This window comes from Ursus americanus, chromosome 2, assembly GCF_024610735.1.
Source record: "Ursus americanus isolate L20-20 chromosome 2, mUrsAme1.1.p, whole genome shotgun sequence".
NCBI lineage: Eukaryota > Metazoa > Chordata > Mammalia > Carnivora > Ursidae > Ursus > Ursus americanus.
In genome coordinates, this window is record NC_142128.1 from 54,489,636 (window position 1) to 54,507,226 (window position 17,591).

General features: G+C 45.0%; 1 protein-coding gene and 1 long non-coding RNA gene across 11 annotated transcripts in view; one reads left to right on the forward strand and one right to left on the reverse strand.

Moving 5' to 3' along the window:
• Window positions 1-3,314: 3,314 nt before the first annotated feature.
• On the reverse strand, window positions 3,315-17,110 carry LOC123800108 (uncharacterized). Of its 2 annotated transcripts, none has more exons than XR_006781817.2 (3): window positions 16,826-17,110; window positions 7,942-8,021; window positions 3,315-7,141 (listed from the first exon to the last, which is right to left on the reverse strand). It is a non-coding gene; the product is annotated as an uncharacterized LOC123800108 (long non-coding RNA). The 2 variants fall into 2 exon arrangements; XR_015721959.1 differs by lacking the exon at window positions 16,826-17,110 and adding an exon at window positions 10,490-10,798.
• ESRRG (estrogen related receptor gamma) overlaps window positions 13,662-17,591 on the forward strand; it is a 607,049-nt gene continuing 603,119 nt past the window's right edge. For 6 of the 9 annotated variants that reach the window (XM_045809601.2, XM_087856344.1, XM_087856329.1 and 3 more), the window contains exons 1-3: window positions 13,664-13,969; window positions 14,678-14,785; window positions 15,590-15,667. Coding sequence is in view for 3 of the 9 variants with exons in the window: in XM_087856312.1 (XP_087712438.1) it covers window positions 15,666-15,667 (2 nt within the window). In the remaining 6 variants the exon portion in view is untranslated. Of the gene's footprint in view, window positions 13,970-14,677; window positions 14,786-14,815; window positions 15,160-15,589; window positions 15,668-17,591 lie in introns of those variants that run through there. The other 3 variants (XM_087856312.1, XM_087856315.1, XM_045809592.2) reach the window with 3 other exon arrangements.

Consider the following 17,591-nt stretch of genomic DNA (forward strand, 5'->3'; position numbering starts at 1 on the left):
GGAGACAATAACTTGCTTTGAAAACTTTTTTTTTTTTAAAGATTATTTGGGAAATGTATGTAAACTGCCTGACATACAGTAAGCACTTAATAAATGGTGGATATAGAAACATGAATTGACAATGAATAATGATATAACTGTTCTGGGATCCAAGTCTTGGTCATAGCTGTCCAATTTCGGGACCATTAGTCCTTTCTTACCTGATTCCCCGATTTTGTTCAGAAGGTGTATCCTCAGAAAAGATACCAAAAAAACGGTCAGTCTTGTTCATACTAAATTAAAAATCACGTTTCGTGCTTGTCTTTGAGGATATAGTTGTGCCACCTCATTTGGAGTCTTAGGTGCTCCCTAACTTGGCATATTTATAGACAAGTCCTTGGTAGGACTCCCAGGGCTTGATTGCATTGTCACATATCACTCTCTCAGCCACCAACCTCATTTGCTTTATTTCTAAATTGGTTGGGAGAATTTCACTCCTGCCTTCAAGCCCTGCCCACTGTCCCTAGCTAAACATTCTCGCTAGATATGCTTGCAGATAGGTATGTGGGCTAGATGCCCCCCCCCAAAGTAAAACTTATTTTTATCATAAATAGAGTGGACAGACCAGATAAACAGCCCAGATGACTGCCTTATACAAAGGCTTTCCCTTACCTAGTGTGTTTCAGATACATTTTTAGAAAACAATAGAGATTATTCTCCAGTGCACGGGCATACATAAAAATCTGTTAAAAAAAATGAAACGGAGTCGAACCCACAAATTCCTAATGCTGACTGGCAGGTGTCCAAGAGTAGAGCACATCTCGATATCTCAACAGTAAACCAGGGATAATGGAGCCTACCTCGTAGAGCTGTGTGAGAATTAACTGGGAAAGTCATAGAAAGTGCTAGACAGTGTCCGGCACCGTGGGAGCACTCAGTAAATGATAGGGCAGGTGGCAGCAGTGGGGACTGTGGGGATGGAGGAAAATGAATATTATCCTTTTTCCCAACTAAGCTAATTGGTGTTTCCCAGTTGTATAAGTATATTGTGTTCCACTTAATATAACACTAAAGTACTTCAAAACATCTTCGTTGTCTGTCTACTAATTCATGCTATTCACAAGGCGATTCCCTCATGATTGTGGAAACAGAAATAGTTGTAGAAAGATTTTGCAAAGCAGCAAGACCTAGAGTCAATGAGCTAGGATATGCTAGTAACAACTTATTAAAATCATAGCAATTGATTGATTTTTTATTATTAATAAACTTTATTTTATGGAGCAGTTTTAGCTTCAGAGCAACACTGAGCAGAAAGTATAGAGTTTCCATACACCCCCTGCCCCCACACAGGTGCAGCCTCGCCCACTATCAAATCCTGCCCCAGAGTGGTGCTTTTGATACAAATGACACATCATTATCACCCAAAGTCCATAGTTTACATTAGGATGTCACATGGTTGGAATTATGGCACATGTAGCCGTTTCAGATCGGCTTCTTTTACTTAGAAGCATTTAAGTTTCATCCATGCCTTTTCCTAACGTGATAGTTCATTTCTTTTTAACCTTGAATAATATTTCATTGTCTGAATGAGCCAAAGTTTATTTCTCCATTAACTTACTGAACGACCTGTTGGTTGCTTCCAAACTTTAGGAATCAAGAATAAAGCTGCTATAAACATCCATGTGCAGGTATTTGGGTGGACGTAAGTTTTCCACTCATTTGAGTAAATACCAAAGAATTCAATTGCTGGATCATAAGGTAAGAACATGTTTAGTTTTGTAAGAAATTGCCAGACTCTCTTCTGAAGGGGCTGCACTATTTTGCATTTCTGCCAGCACTGAATGAGTTTTCTTACTGCTCTGCATCCTCAGCAGCATTTGTTGTTGTCAGTGTTTGGATTTTGGCCCTTCTAGTAAGTGTGTAGTGTTATCTCATTATAGTTTTAATTTGCCATTCTCCAATGACATATGGTATTAAACATCTTTTCATGAGCTTACTGGCCATCTGTGTATCTCCTTTGGTGAAGTGTCTGTTCAGATCTTTTATCCATTTTTTAATTGGGTTGTTACTTTTACTATTATTGAGTTCTAAGTGTTCTTTGTATATTTAGGTAACAGTCCTAAAGATCTGCGGTTTGTCTTCTCATTCTCTTGAGACTGTCTTTCACAGAGTAGATGTTTTGAATGTTAATGAGGTCTGACCTTATCAATTGTTTCTTTCATAGATAGTGCCTTTGGTGTTGTATGTAAAAAGCCAGCACCATGCTCAAGATCATTTAGGTTTTCTCCTATATTAGCTAATAGGAGTTTTTAGTTTTGTGTTCTGTATTTAGGTCTTTGATACAATTTGAATTAATTTTTGTTGACAGTGTAAAGTTTGTGTTTAGATTTGTTTTTGCAAGTGGATGTCTAGTTGTTTTAGCACCATTGGTTGGAAAGACTATCTTTGCTCCATTATATTTCTTTTATTCTTTTGTGAAAGATCAGTTGACTATACTTATAGGTATCTATTTCTGGGGACGTAGATCTATTGATCTCGTAGATCTATTGATCAATTGATCTATTTGTCTATTTTTTTTTTTGTCAGTACCACAGTGTCTTGAGTACTATAGCTTTATAGTAAGTCTTGAAATCGAGTTTGTCAATGTGCCAACATTGTTCTCCTTCAATATTGCATTGGTTATTTTGAGTCTTGGCCCCTTTCATGTAAACTTTAGAATCAGTTTGTTGATAACCTCAAAATAACTTACTCAGCTTTTGATTAGAATCGCACTGAATCTATACATCAAGTCAGAAAGGACTATATCCTCACAATGTTGAGTCTTTCTATCCATGAACGTGGAATATCTCTCCATTTATTTAATTTGTCCTTGATTTCTACTTACCAGAGTTTTGTAGTTTTCCTTATATAGATGTTGCACATATTTTGTTAGATTTAAATTTAAGTATTTCTTTTTTTCTTTTTGGCACTAATGCAGGTGGTAGTGTAATTTTAATTCAAAATTCCTTTTGTTTATTGCTGGCATATAGGAAAGCAATTGACTTTTATATATTAACCTTGTGTCCTGCAATCTTGCTATAATTGGTTTAGTTCTAGGAGGTTTTTAATTTTTTTTTTCAGATTTTCTACATATAAACCATCATGTCATCTATGAACAATTTTATTTCTTCTTTCCCAAGCAGTATACCTTTTATGACCCTTTGTTCTTTTATTGCATTAGCTAGGACTTCCAGTATGATGTTGAAAAGCATTGGTGAGAAGGGACATCTTGCCTTGTTCTTGATCTTAACAGGAAAGCCTTTAGTTTCTCACCACTAAGCATATTAGTTATAGGCTTTTGTGTGGGGTTTTTTTTTTTTTTTTGGTAGATATTCTTTATTATATTGGGGAAGTTCTTTCCTAGTATGTTGAGAATTTTTATCATAAACTGGCTAGATTTTGTCAAATATTTTTCTTCTGCATCAATTGGTACAATCGTGAGACTTTCTTCTTTAGCCTGTTGATGCGATGAATTATATTAATTGTTTTATCAAATGTTCAACCAGCCTTGTCTATCTGGACTAAATCCTCCTTGGTTGTGGTATATAAATCTTTTTTTTTTTTTAAGATTTTATTTATTTATTTGACAGAGAGAGAGACATAAAGCCAGAGAGGGAACACAAGCAGGGGGAGTGGGAGAGGAAGAAGCAGGCTCCCATCAGAGCAGGGAGCCCGATGCAGGGCTCAATCCCAGGACACTGGGATCATGCCCTGAGCCAAAGGCAGATGCTTAACGACTGAGCCACCCAGGTGCCCCGTATATAAATCTTTTTATACATTGTTGGATTAGATGAATGGAGAGATGAAATGGAAAAAAAATTTAAAGACATAATCTGTCAAAACTCACACAAGAAGAAATAAACAATTCGAATTAGCCTAAATTTATTAAATTAATTAAATAACTAATTAGTAACCTTCCAAAGCAGAAAGCACCTGGCCCAGATGAATTCACTGGTGAATTCCATCAATCATTTCAGGGAGAAATTATACCAATTATCTACAATCTCTTCCAAAAATAGAAGCAGAGGAAATACTTCCTAACTTATTCCATGAGGCCAGCATCACCCTAATATCAAAATCCATTTCATCTAGTTATCAACTTTGTGGATGTACAGTTGTTCATAATATTCCTTTATTATTCTTTTAATATCCATGAGATATGTAATTATGCTCCCTCTTTCTTTCATTTACGATATCAATAATTTGTTTTTCCTCTCTCTCTTTTTTTCCCATTAGCTTGGCTAAAGGCTTATCATTTTATTGGTCTTCTTAAGGAATCAGCTTTCAATTTTGTTGATTTTTCTCTATTAGATTTCCTGGTTTCAATTTCATTTATTTCTGCTCGAATTTCCATGATTTCTTTTCCTCTGCTTATTTTGGATTTATTTTGTTCTTTTTCCCCCTAGTTTCCTAAGATGGACACTTAGATTATTGATTTTAGGTCTTTCTTCTTTTCTAATATATGCATTCAATGCTATGAATTTCCCTCTAAGTGATGCTCTTGCCAAATCTCACGAATTTTGATAAGATGTATTTTCATTTTTATTTAGTTCAAAATATCTTTTTTCTTGAGCTTTCATCTTTGACTTATGAGTTATCGACAAGAGTGTTGCTTAATCTCCAAGTATTTTGGAATTTTCCAGCTATATTTTTGTTGTTGATTTCTTGTTTAATCCGATTGTGTTCTGAACAAACATCATATAATTTCTATTCCTTTCAATTTGTCAAGTTCTGTTTTGTGGCACAGAATGGGGCCTATCTTGGTGAATGTTCCATATGAACTTAAGAAGTTAATCTCTCTCTGAAATAAATCTTACCAAAAAAAAAAAAGAGTATATTGTGCCGTTTATCATTATGTAATGTTGTTCTTTATCCTTGACAAGTTTCCTTGTTCTGCTTTGTCTGAAAATATAGCCACTCCCATTTTCTTTTAATTAGTGTTAGCATATTTTCTTCCATCCCTTTACTTTCAATTTAAGTGTGACTTTATATTGAAAGTGGGTAACTTATAGATAACATAGTTGAACCTTGTTTTTTGATCTACTCTGACAACATTTGTCTTTTAATTGGTACGGTTAAAGCATGGGGGTTTAAAGTGATTATTGCATAAATTACTATCTACCGTATATGTTACTATTTTCTTTGCCCGTATTCTTTGTCCCTATTTTTGTCTTCTCTAATTGTTTCTGCTTTTGTGATTTTAATTGAGCATTTTGTATTATTCCATTTCCTCTCATTTCATAGCATATCAGTTATGCACATTGTTTTATTTTTTAAGTGGTTGCCTTAGAGTTTGCAATATATATTTTCAACTAATCCAAGTCCACTTTCAAGTAACACGATAGCATGGTTAGTGCAAGTACCTTATAATTACAAAATAATCCTATTTCCTCCCTCCTGTCCTTTGTATCACTGCTGTCCTTCATTTTCATTTATACATAAACTATAATCATCAAATATATTACTGCTTTTATTATTTTGAATAAGTTGTTATCGCTTAGATCAATTAAGAATAAAAATAATGTTTTTATTTTATACTCACTATTCCTTCTCTAAAACGCTTCCTTTCTTTATGTAGATCCAAGTTCCTGACTTATACCATTTTTCTTTTCCCTAAAGAACTTGTTTTGACATTTCTTATAACCAGGTGTACTGGCGACAATTTCCTTCAACTTTTGTTCGTCTGAGAAAGTCTTTATTTCATCTTCATTTTAGAAGGATAATTTCAAAGGGTACAGAATTCTAGGTTGGTAGTTTTTTCTCTCAATGCATTAAATATTTCACTCCCCTCTCTTTTTTGTTTGCATGGTTTCTGAGGAGACATCAGATGTAATTCTTTCCTCAGCTGTGTCCAGTCTTCTAATGACACCATCAAAAGCATTCTTCATTTCTCTTTCAGTGTTTTTGATTTCTAGTATTTCTTTTTGGTTCTTTCTTAGAATTTCCATATCTCTGCTTCCATTATCCTTCTGCTCTTGCATGTTATCTACTTTTACCATTAAAACCCTTATCATATTAGTCATTTTTTAAAAATTCCTGGTCCAATAATTCCAAAATTCCTGCCACATCTGACTGATTCTAATGCTTGTTCAGTCTCTTAACTGTGTTTACTGCTTTTTAGTATGCCTTATAATTGAGAGATGGACATGATATACTGGGTAAAAGAAACTGCAGTCAATAGGTCTTTAGTAATGTGGTGGTAAGGTGTTGGGGTGCTGGATCGGTTCTGTAGTCCTATGATCAGATCTCAGCGTTTTGATGAACCTATGTCCCTGGGCTGTGAATTTCACCAGTGCATCTCAGTTTCACCCCCTTAGGTAGGACATGATAGCTAGTGGGGGCTGGAGTTTGGTATTTCCCTTCTCTCAGGTAGGTTAGGCTCTGTTATGCCCCAGAAGGTGAGGCCTGGCCAAGTAATTTCTCCTGATGGAAGGCTTTGTGAACAGAACAGAACAAAACAAAACAAAACAAAACAAACATATTAAAAAGTAGTTCCTTTACCTTTCCTCCTGCCAGCAGTACGAGGCGTTTTATCTGATATTCACAGTGAGGACCTAGTAGAGCTCCTGGAAATAAAAGTCATAAAAGCATGGGGTCCCATCTGTGATTAGTTCCTCCTGGAGTTCTTAGCTCTCAGATTTGTCCACACTGAGCCTCCAGAAATTTCCCAGTTGCAGTTCCTATTTTCCTACCCCAGTCCTGGTTTCCAAGGAGGTTTTCACACTTGGGATTTTGTTGCCATAAGTTGTGATCATTTGTTTTCATCTGTCTGTCTTTCCAATTTAGGGGGCAGAATTTTGCCCTGTGACCTCACTTCTCTGGTGGATCTAAGGAGATCGTTTGGTTTTTGTACCTGTTAGAACAGAGTAGCAACTTCTGGGCTCCTTACAGGCCAGACTACAATCATTGGCTTTCGAATATCCATTTTACCTAGTTCATACTTCTTGGAAATGAGTATGAATAAACGGCCATAGAGTTAAATACTGACTTAACAAGACTTCTGTCTGCTGTTTGGTTTAGGTCTGCTGAATCAAGGTGATCTGCTGTCATGGCCTCTGGTTTCTCTTTGTTAGCCGTCGTGTTTCAGAGAGCCTACGATATTGTGTCCTGTGACAAGGAAAGGCTTAGAGAAAGAAATAGAATTGTTTTGAAAACATAACCAAGAGATGAATGGATAAGCAAATAAGTAATTCTTCCAGATTCCCTGTATCCCAAAATCTATTGACGCCATTAATGCATCCAGAAATGTTTAATGTCAAAATACAATCTGAAAGCAAACAAATTCTTTCTTCATCTTAAAGCGAATACACACTGAAGCAGTAGCACCTAATCTGTAAGAGTTTTAAACGACATACCAGTAGCAGGCAGGTGGAGTAGCATTGTTCATCATACCAAAGCTCTCCCTGTAGCCTTAATTAGGTCCTTTTGTTCCCTGTCCCTGTTCTATAGTAAATCTTGCCAGAGAGATTTCATTTGAATTATAGACATGTATCCCTTCTGCACTTAATGCTATAAGTAAGATGTCTACTTTAAAAAATAAAATTCCTTTTCTTGGTTTGTGCAAGTTCATCTGCATTCTTATTTGTTCCTTTTGTCACCTCTGGGACATACTTGTCCAGGGCTGGCCAGAGTTGGGGTGTAATATGGAGCCCCTGAGCATAGTTAGCCACAGGATCAATTCTGGCCAATGTTCTAAACTAACCAACTAAGCTCACCAGTCCTAAAAACGGGCTGTTCTGGTTATCACTGAAATAATTAATTCAACAAAGCGATGCAGCTGGTTAATTTTCCATTACATAATATCAAGCAACTGTTTTTACTTTCATCCACATTATACTGAACTACTGTTTTAAAGTTGAAGAGTTAAAAAACCAACAATTTTAAGCAACGGAGGGCAGGAGAAATTTGTTCTGTGATACTTACCTAGTATTCAATTGAATGGCAGAGATCTTAGCTACCTTTTGGTTAGGTCAAACCAACGCACCAGTGTTATTTGCAAACATCTGGAAACAAGACATAAAAATAGATTATTACTGAGGCTCATGTATATTTATGTGTCACTGTGCATGCACACTTGTATAGTAGTGCATATTAGTTCCAAGTGTTTTAGGGAAAAAACGGATGACACCATTTTACTAATTATTGTCAGTTCCTTTTTTCCTCTAAATATCTTCTCTGATGACCAAAAAAGCTACAAAAAAATGGAGAAAAAAACCATAATACCTCTAGTAGGATATCTTCATTGGCCATCGCAATTCCTAAGGGTTATTATCTTTTTGTTTATTTGCTGTGTGTGCATGTGTTTAAGATTTTTTCACTTTGTAATACACCTGTAATACACTAATACTTAAAAAATTTGAGCATGGTTATTCTCAAACAATTCCACCAAACACTGAGTGTGTGCAGATACGGGGTGATTTCTAAAAATGTGCTTAGGTTAGTCTCTTGGTTTGGGTCTATATGCTTCTTAGTCACCCTGACTTGATGACTACAGTTTAAAAGTACGGTTTTCTTGGGGCGCCTGGGTGGCACAGCAGTTGAGCGTCTGCCTTCAGCTCAGGGCGTGATCCCAGCGTTATGGGATCGAGCCCCGCATCAGGCTCCTCCGCTATAAGCCTGCTTCTTCCTCTCCCACTCCCCCTGCTTGTGTTCCCTCTCTCGCTGGCTGTCTCTATCTGTGTTAAATAAATAAATAAAATCTTTAAAAAAAAAAAGTACGGTTTTCTTTTTTAATAAATCGGCCGTGTGGCTGAACAGAAGCAGACCAAATACAAACTCAGTTTCCTTCTGATTTCAATTTGACATTGTGGTTCCTGCTGTTCACAGATCACTGGAATTTAGAGGGAATCAGACATATGAAACAAAGTTCACGTAGGATTAGAAGCAGACCATTGCTGCGGATATCAGACAATGGCCTTCGCACAGCTCATACAGTGTCTGAAGAAGCTCACATTTTTCTAGATCTGCTCTTGCGGTCTCTGACGCCATCACTACATGCCAGTGTGGAAAGGTCTTAGCTATCCTGATTCAAACATATCACCTCTATCAAGTACCAAGAAATGAAAACTAATGCCTTTATGGCGAATGTATCTGATGAAAAGTTTCTCTGTTAAGTCACAAAGCAAGTTAGCAGAGGAATGTTAATGACACCTTTTTCGTAAACACAGAGATGATTTGCCAAGGCCCCTTTCCTTGGATCATTTTTATTGTATTTCATACCCAGTCAATCCATCCTTATAGGTTAAAAAATGTAACCAGGGAGGTGAGGTACTTCATATATTCCAAAATCCTCAAAAGAAACAAGTTGCTGTAGGCCAATTAGGTGCTGAGGGCCTGAAGGACACAGGAAGATTCATGTATCTTTAAAGTCTATATGGGTCTCCTATAAGCCACTTACCAGCTTCCTTTGAGAAAGACAGAAGGGGGAAAAAAGATAAATGCTCACAGGAACTGATGATATAACACCGTGCAGCTGCTAATGCATATGGATGTGTCATGCAAATGTCCCCAGCAGAAACACATTCTTTAGTTTAAACCTGCAACCATATTCAGCAATAAAAGAGTTTCCAAATCAAACTGCTGACTCCCTTTTTTTTCTCTTATCAAAACACCCCAGCATACATCTTACCAGGCAGAGTAAATCAAAAGAACCAGCTGGAGTTACCAACTCTTGTTTTTCCCTGGATATCAGGTGTGTGCTGCAATTTTGCAGATCAATTTGTGAGCTGAAATAAGTAGCTGTGGTCCACTAAAACTCAAAGCCATTTGGGTAATGCTTGTGCTAACTTTCCAAAGGCCTTATCTCTGCAAAGGGACATTGTAATTTACCAACTGATTTTTTTTTTTCTAACTGAAGATGTGTGTTGATTATACCTTTATCTGAATATAAAAAGATCTGGAGGAACTCAGAGGAATTATTGAGGAACAGAACTTTGTTCTCCTGTCTTTATCTTCTCTATTTTTTCAGTTTTAAATTTTTGCAGATTCTCTGATAAATTGATAGGAAAAATAGATTCAAGGGAAGGACAAAAAAAAAAAAGGAGAATGAGAATAAGAAAAAAAAGAGAGATGGAAGGAATTTGGGGAGCAATCTCATCACATTAAATTTTGCAAAGCATCGACATAGTTAGAGCATATAGCCATGAATTTACTGCGACATATACTTCTCCTCGTGCTGGTAGCGCATACTTATTGAAAAGTTCTGTATTGGGGAATGAAAAATGTCAAACAAGAAACTTCAACTGTTACCTGGAGGGGACGTTAAACGGTAACTTGGGAGCTATTCACTCCAACTTTTTTATGGCTGGGAGAAGGAATACCACTTTGACATTTTTTTTTATAGGGATGTATGCTGCAGCTAAGCACTTGGAAGATCGCGTCCATGGAGATTAGATGCGGAAAGAGAAAATGAGTACGTATCTGGGGATTAACCCGCATTTGCGCTCTACGGGGAAGCAGGCTAGGCACTCACTTTGAAGGCACCACTCCAGTGAAACGCCATCAATTCCGAATGAAATTACTTAGGGTGGAATTGCATATCTGCAGGTGGCATCGTCCATGAGCGCTCCGGGTTTCCTCCTCCCTCCAGCCGGGATTTGACTGGCCTGGCTGGAAGATCACCCCTGAATAGTCTAGACTCGGCGACTGGGCCTAGAGCCCTACCATGAGCCACTAGTTCCTCTGCCCTCCTGACTGCAGTGAGCTCCAAGCAGGCAAGACACCTATTCCCCGTTGTCAGACCGGGGGCCTGAGAGTTTGTGGTTTAGCTTCGGGGAGCGGGGGGGGGGGGGGGGGGGGGGCGGAGGGGAGGAGGTGGCAAGTAGGAAGGCCGGAACCACAAAAGGCAGCCGGTGGCCTGGTCTCTCCTTCCACCAGGCTTCTTGGCCACCGCTTCTCTTCATTAACAGAGAACTCGGTCCATTTAAGGAGCTCAGGCTCCAGATCTCAGCTCAGGCCCAAACAGCCCAGGTTAGGCTGGTTAGAAATGGTTCGGAGGTCTTCCTTTCCATCCTCCCAAGTTCCCCGCCCAGGGTAAAGTCACATTAAAGGATATAAGAAGTCTCCTTCTGGAACAGGTCATTTACTCTTTTTCCTTTGTTTTTCTAGAGGTAAGGCGAGAAAATGTTCGCTGGAAGAGAGCGAGCGGTTGCAATTTGCACCCCCTCCCGCCCCTTGACGCAGGCAATTCCTCGCACGCACCTGGCGGCGCGGGCCGAGCGGCTTCCGCGCGGCTAATATACATATTTCAAGGGGGAGTCTGGGCGGCTGCTTCTTCGCCGGGTCAATGTGTTAATTAAAAGTTGGTCCGAGTTGGTCAGCACGCAGTCCCAGATGTGCTTAACAGCATGCAATTAACACATAAGGCAAATCTTTTTGAAGATACCAGAATTGAAAACCCCCCAAAGAAACCCCACCCCGCCCCCGCCCTTAACGTGAAATAGCAATGGCAAATAAGGGAAAAGTCATTAAAAGACGTAATTAAATGTGGGCCGCCGTTCTTGGAGGGGGTCGGGCTAGGAAAAAATAATTCCCTAAATCTACATTTTTCAAAAATAAATAGCAAATTGATTTTTTTTTTTTTCTGCAGAACGTGCAGGCCTGAGATCCGTTTCCCTCCATTCCCACTCCATGTATATTAAACAGCCGGCGAGCGGCGGCCGCGCGGCGCGGTGACCTAGCGAGCGCCCGGAGTCCCCGGCCTCTGCGCGGTCCGCGCGCCGCCGCCGCCGCCGGCGATTGCAGAAGGGCCTCCCGCAGCCAGATTGGTTTCTACATCCAGGGATAATTACCGCACTCTCACTTGCCTAGCGTCCTTAACATTTTCAAAAAGTGCAGGGGAAGAGCGTGTGTGTGTGTGTGTGTGTGGTGATAGAGTCATTCTAGATACAATTTATGAAAAGTTAAAAGTATTGGTGGGGACACTTAATATCATCATCGCCCCCAGCGGAGAAGCCGGTCGGATTCCAGGCGCCCGAGGCTGCTTCTGCCAATTCACGCCTGCCCGCAGTTTTCTACCTTATTTAGCCCCACGCACAGAGTTCTCGGGTCTCCACGAGCCAGTTTGTTTCTATTTGTCTTTTATTTCGGACTTACTCATGAAAAACAAAATATTTTTCTTTTGCCATCTCTCAGAGGCAAACAAAGACCCCGATCTGTTACCCCTCCCATTCTTCTCTCTATGCACGTTCACACGGGCACGCGCTTGAGCGCGCGCACACACGCAGGGACACACACACACACACACACACACACACACACACACACACACACACACACACCACTTCGCAACTTCCTCCCTTCCCCGGTCTTGCGGAAGCCAGATGAGGACTTTGTGCCCAGTTGGGTACACTGACGCCGCACACTGAGCCTTCAGCCAACTTCTTGGTTATCATCCTATACTAGTAACTTAGGATGGCTTGGTTTTAGGGATGATATGTGATTCCATCACCAACACAACCCGTAAGGGTACCGGGGGTAGCCATTCTAACCAAATAATTATATGTGTCGTATCTGAAGGGCGTGCCTTATTGATGACGCCTAATGAAGCAAATAATGGATTTGCGGTATCTTAGCTATTCGTCTGGTCTTTCTAGAAACCTGGGTGTTAAGGAGAGATGGATAGTGATGGATGGAGAGAAAGAGAGTGCGAAAGAGGGGAGGGTAGAGGGGGAGAGAAGGGGTCGGCTACAGATCCTTGGAAACGGATCAGATTTGTTGAATGTCAGCTTGAAGAAGGCAGTCTGAACCATGATTTAAACACGGGCAGTATCATTGTTAACTAGTGTCCAACGGCTGCCCCCCACCCCCACTCTGCCTTCCTGCCGCTCCCTTCTTTTCTCCCTTTTGTAGGATACAGAAGGTGAATAATGAAACCATTTTGCTAATAGTTTATGAGCCATGAGATTGGAAATGTATATGGATAGACCGGAGCACCAGACTAAAATCATTTGAAAGAAGCGTGAGGCTTGGCAGGGAAAGAAATCCGCGGTGTCCTCTCTCCCCAGCCCGGAGCAGAATGGGACGGATGAGGTGGCCTCGTGCCTCTCCGCTCCATCCGAGGGCAGCGGCTTGGTCCGTCCTCCCCCCAGCCCCTTACTCTCCTCCTCTCCCCGAGGGGCTAGAGCGAGAGGGAGATGAATTGGGGCGATGGCGAGATAGCGCGAGCGGGAGATAATCGTTATCACCAGGATTTTTCTTCCAGTGATGGGCTCTAAAAAGATCTATCACACTGGGCAGCTTTCCCCGAGGCAGAAAACAATAGACGTGAACTTCGCGCTGAACACAGCCACGGGACCGCTGCCTGTGCGTCTGTCTTTTCTGTCTCCGTAGGGCCTGTTCCTCTAGTACGAACACCCAGAACCTTCGAGAAAAGCCGCAAACACTCATCTGACCTCCACACTCGGCCCGCAAGGAGTTTCCACCCGCTTTCCTTGCGGAGTTAACCCGAGGGAATGGGGGAGATATGGGTGGGGTGAAAGGTAAGGCGCTGGCCTGGACGCTCTCTTCCCAGCCCACAAAGGGGCCGCAAAATCTGGGGATATGCTCGAAGCCAGTTCGAAACAGTGGCCCAAACCAATGGCCCGCGAGAGACCGCCCCATACCTGGCCCAGCGTCCGGGAGGGCGAGGGCGCGCGGGTAGGGCGGGGGCGGGTTCCGCTAGAGGCAGCGGGCTCCAGGCCGGGTCCCCCAGCCGGGGCAGCAACTGGAGCGGGAGGCTGGGACAGGGTACGTAGCAAGGGGAGCGCTAGCCAGGCTGGAGTGCCTCGGGACCCCCGGGCTCCGTCCAACTCCGTCTGGGAGCACCCTCAAGTGCGCTTCCGGCCCGGACCTTGGGGAAGCGCGGGAAGCGCAGCCTTCGCGCCGAGCGCCCGCGGCGCGGGCTTCGCGGGGGCTGCCAATGTCTTGCGGGCCCACTCGCGTGGAGTCGGGGGCGGTGGGCACACCCCGCAGGGTGAGTGGCTGCTGTAACCCCTTAGCACCTCTGCTTTTCCCCTGTCCTTCCAACCCTGGCTGGTTTCTGGGAAAAACAAAATAACTTTTCCGTTTATGGGGAGGTAACAGGCGGGAAGCGGTGTTGTGGGAGCACCAACGCCCCCACACCAACTGCGTCGGGAACCCTCTCTGATTTTCTCCCGGGGGAGAGGGGTATTGGTTAGGCATTTGACATTTCCGTTAATAGGGGGCGGGATGGTCGCGTAGGGCTGGGGCCGGCAATGGAAAGAAAAAACAGCACCGTTCTCTGGCTCCCTCCTCCCTGCTAGAGGCCGCCTTTAGGCCCATGAAGAGGGCTTGCCCCCCGCTCCACAGGCCTTGCGTGAATGGAGCCTCCAAAGGGGATCAGTGCAACCTCCTTTCACCTGCGGGCCCTCAATTTCTCCAACCCCCACTGCCGCCCCAATGGATACCCTATTGACTGTGGTTCGTGTGACATCTAGGAAAAATTTAGTCAAGCAACCTCCTGAACTAGAGAGTTTGGAGTGGAGAGCCAGTGTCTGCCGTCCTCGGGGGTTTTATTTTCGAAGAAGCACCTAGAAAGAAAATGAAAATCGAACTAACCCAATCACCATTGGCAATCCGGCCTTGGCGCAAGGAAAGGGGGCGGGCGGACGGCTAGTGGTGCTGAGGACTCCCGGTGTAATAGATCTCTTCCGGTCCGCAGGTGTGAGCGGGCTGGGCGAAAAGGCGTCCGGCCCCGGGGAGCTAGCGAGCCAGACCCTGGGGCACCATCCGGCAGGACGCGCTTCAGCGAGAGCTTGCGGCCCCCAAGGCAAGCAAGGACTTAACCCCGGCGTGCGCCTTCGCTCTCCCGGCCCCGTCAGGGCCGAGGGTTCAAGTAAAGTTGCTGAGGGGGGTTTGCTAGCACTGGAGGGTTACTGGTGCCCTGGGAAAGGAAACCTACCCTCTAGGAACTCCTTTGTGCCTTCTGTACTCACCCTTTCGCACTTCCCTCCCAAACTCGGGATAACCTAAATTCCAGTCCTGGCATCAGAGGAAACCCCCAAATACTGGCAGTTTTACGCTTTCCTTCCGTCGCTCCAGTAATCCCCGGGGAACCCCGGCTCCGTGTTCCCCTCCTCCTCCGCGCTTCTACAGCCAACCCCTAGGAGCTCCGCTCCCCAGGGCCTTTGCCCTTCCTAGCAGGTACCTGCAGGGCCTAGCGGGGGGGTGGGGGGCGCGGGGGGCGGGGAAGAAGCTGCAAAGGTAGGCGGAAAAAGAGGGTCAAAAAGGCGGAGTGCCCCCGTTGCAAAAATAACAGAACTGCAAATTCTCATAAAATTAAATTCCACCTCCCTTTCCGAATCTGTCCCCTCCCAAATCCTGCCTAGAGGGTGACGGGAGGGGTGGTCGGGTAGTTCCCGGAAAGGGGGGTTGTGCGCAAATTTACGCCCGCTACTCTCATTTGTTAGTTGATTCCGTCTAAAAGTTCGCTATTTATAGGCTACACGCGGCCGCCCCAATCCCCGCGCCCGCTTTCCTGCGCGAAGTGCGAGAGGTCCCCGTGGCGGCGAACGGCCCGTCTTGATTGTGTCCCGTGATTTGTTTTGTTTTTGTTTCTGCCCTCACACCGCAGGCAGCCGGGGAGAAGATCTCGGGGAGCCCCGAAACCACCCATTCGCAGTAGTTGAGAGCGGCTCTGCAGTCCGACCATGTGAGTCCGCGCTTGACCCCGCTGCGCGCGCGCGGGTGGCAGACGCGGGGGAGGTGCTGCGGCTCAGCCGCGGCGCCCGCTCCCCTCGGGCTGTCCTCCGCCTCTGCCCCTGCCCCTGCGACCTCCAGCTCCTCTCTGCGCTCTCTTCCCCTTTGATTTCTCTCTTCCCATTCTCTCTTTCCGTGCATCTTTGACTCTGCCCTGCTCTCAACTTCCAGCTGAGTTTGCATCTGGTCACCAAAAGACAGGACTGGCCTTTACGTGGGAGGCGGGGTGGGCTGGGCGTGCGTGCTTCATAAAGAAGGAAATTGTGTGGGGCTGGGGTGGGGGAGGGGCGAGATGGAGCAGGCCTGGAGCGCGGCCCCGCGCGTTGGGGGAGGGAACTAGGAGCGTTTGGATCGCGACCTTTCCTTCCGCCGTGGCACGGATCGCGGGATGGGTACCAAGTGCTCTGGAAGCCTCGCCATTTGGGACCCTCCCCCTGCGGTGCAGGGCCAGATGTCTTAATTAAAATCTCGGAACCGTACCGGTAGAAAGGAGGGAACGACGTGAGTACAGGATGAGGCTAGCCTGGAAATAGGGTCAGAGTCAGTTCCCTAAATTCCAGGTGGAACTGGGCGCTGCGATGCCTTTTTCCCCCAGCGGCTGCGGACAGGACTCGCTTGCGCAGACAGAAAAGGCGCAAGGAGATCACGGCGGTCCGTGGCCCTCCCCTTGTCCTCTTTTTATAAATGCCAGAACCGCGGACGATGCTTCTGTGTTTGAGAACCGAGACGGGCAGAGAGCGGGGCCGGCTGGAGCGTTCCCCGAGTCCCGGGCGAGAGGAGCGCTCGGCGCGCGTTTATGGCGCGGGGAAGGGCTGTGCGCGCCGAGCCGCGGCCAGGCCGGCTTTCTCGCAGGCGCGCCGCGGCAGGCGGGAGACTTGCTCACCACCGGTCCAACTGCCCTCCCCTCCCCCCCGGAACCGAGGCACGACATTGGGGGGGGCGGGGGTGGAGGAGGTTGTGACTGAAAATAACCCGGGGCTCGGATCCGTTTGGCCTAAGGACAGAGCCCCAGAACGGAGGTGGGGAGGAGTTAGGAACCAGGGAGGAGAGAACTGAGGCCTCGCCTCTCGCGCGCGCAGGGCCCTGTGCCCTCGCCGGCTTAACTTCTTACCCGCCTCCAATTTGTGCTCTCACTGTGGATGTCACACCTGGAGTCCCCCTTTGGCCACATCTCCAAAGCGCTCAGTCTGCCGCGTGGATAGACTGGTAGGGATCGAAGAGCCAGGACCAGTCTGCGGCAGTGCCCCGGAGAGGGGACCTCACTGTCCAGTGTGTGTGCACCCAGAGTGCCCTGTCACAGAGATGGGGGAGGGGTCTGTTCCCAGCCCGCGTCCCTGCCTCGCTCCCGAGCTGGCACTGCAGGGACAGTCTGGTTCAGACAGGATGGGAGCCGCCGACACCTGGCTCCGAGCTGTCCAGATTCTCTCCCCGGCCCGCCCAAAACAGCTTTCAGACACTCAACGGCCAAGTTGGAAGCAGAAGCAAATTTCTGCTACTATCCCTGGGCCGCATGCGGGGTTATGGGTAGATGTCAAACTTACTGCAACTTTGGAGCAGACTAGCGACAGGGACCTGTAAATGCGTTCGGGGCCTGGGGGGGTGTGATGTCTTAGTATCTGTCCCCAGCCCCATTCCCAGACTGTAAATGCCGCTCAGCTCTCCTGTCCCGCATTTGTCTGCGCATCTACTCTTTCCAAAAGTCTTAAGAAGAAGACAGGGAAGGAAGCAGAGGAGGATATCAAAGAAAGGTGGAAGTGAGGAGGAGATGAGAGAAAAGCTGCGGTAAAGGGTAAGGTATGGCAAAAAGAATGACCTCTAGCTAGCTGTTTTTACTCCTTGTCTCCTTTGAAAAGAATGCAGTGTTTCTGGAGCGGTGG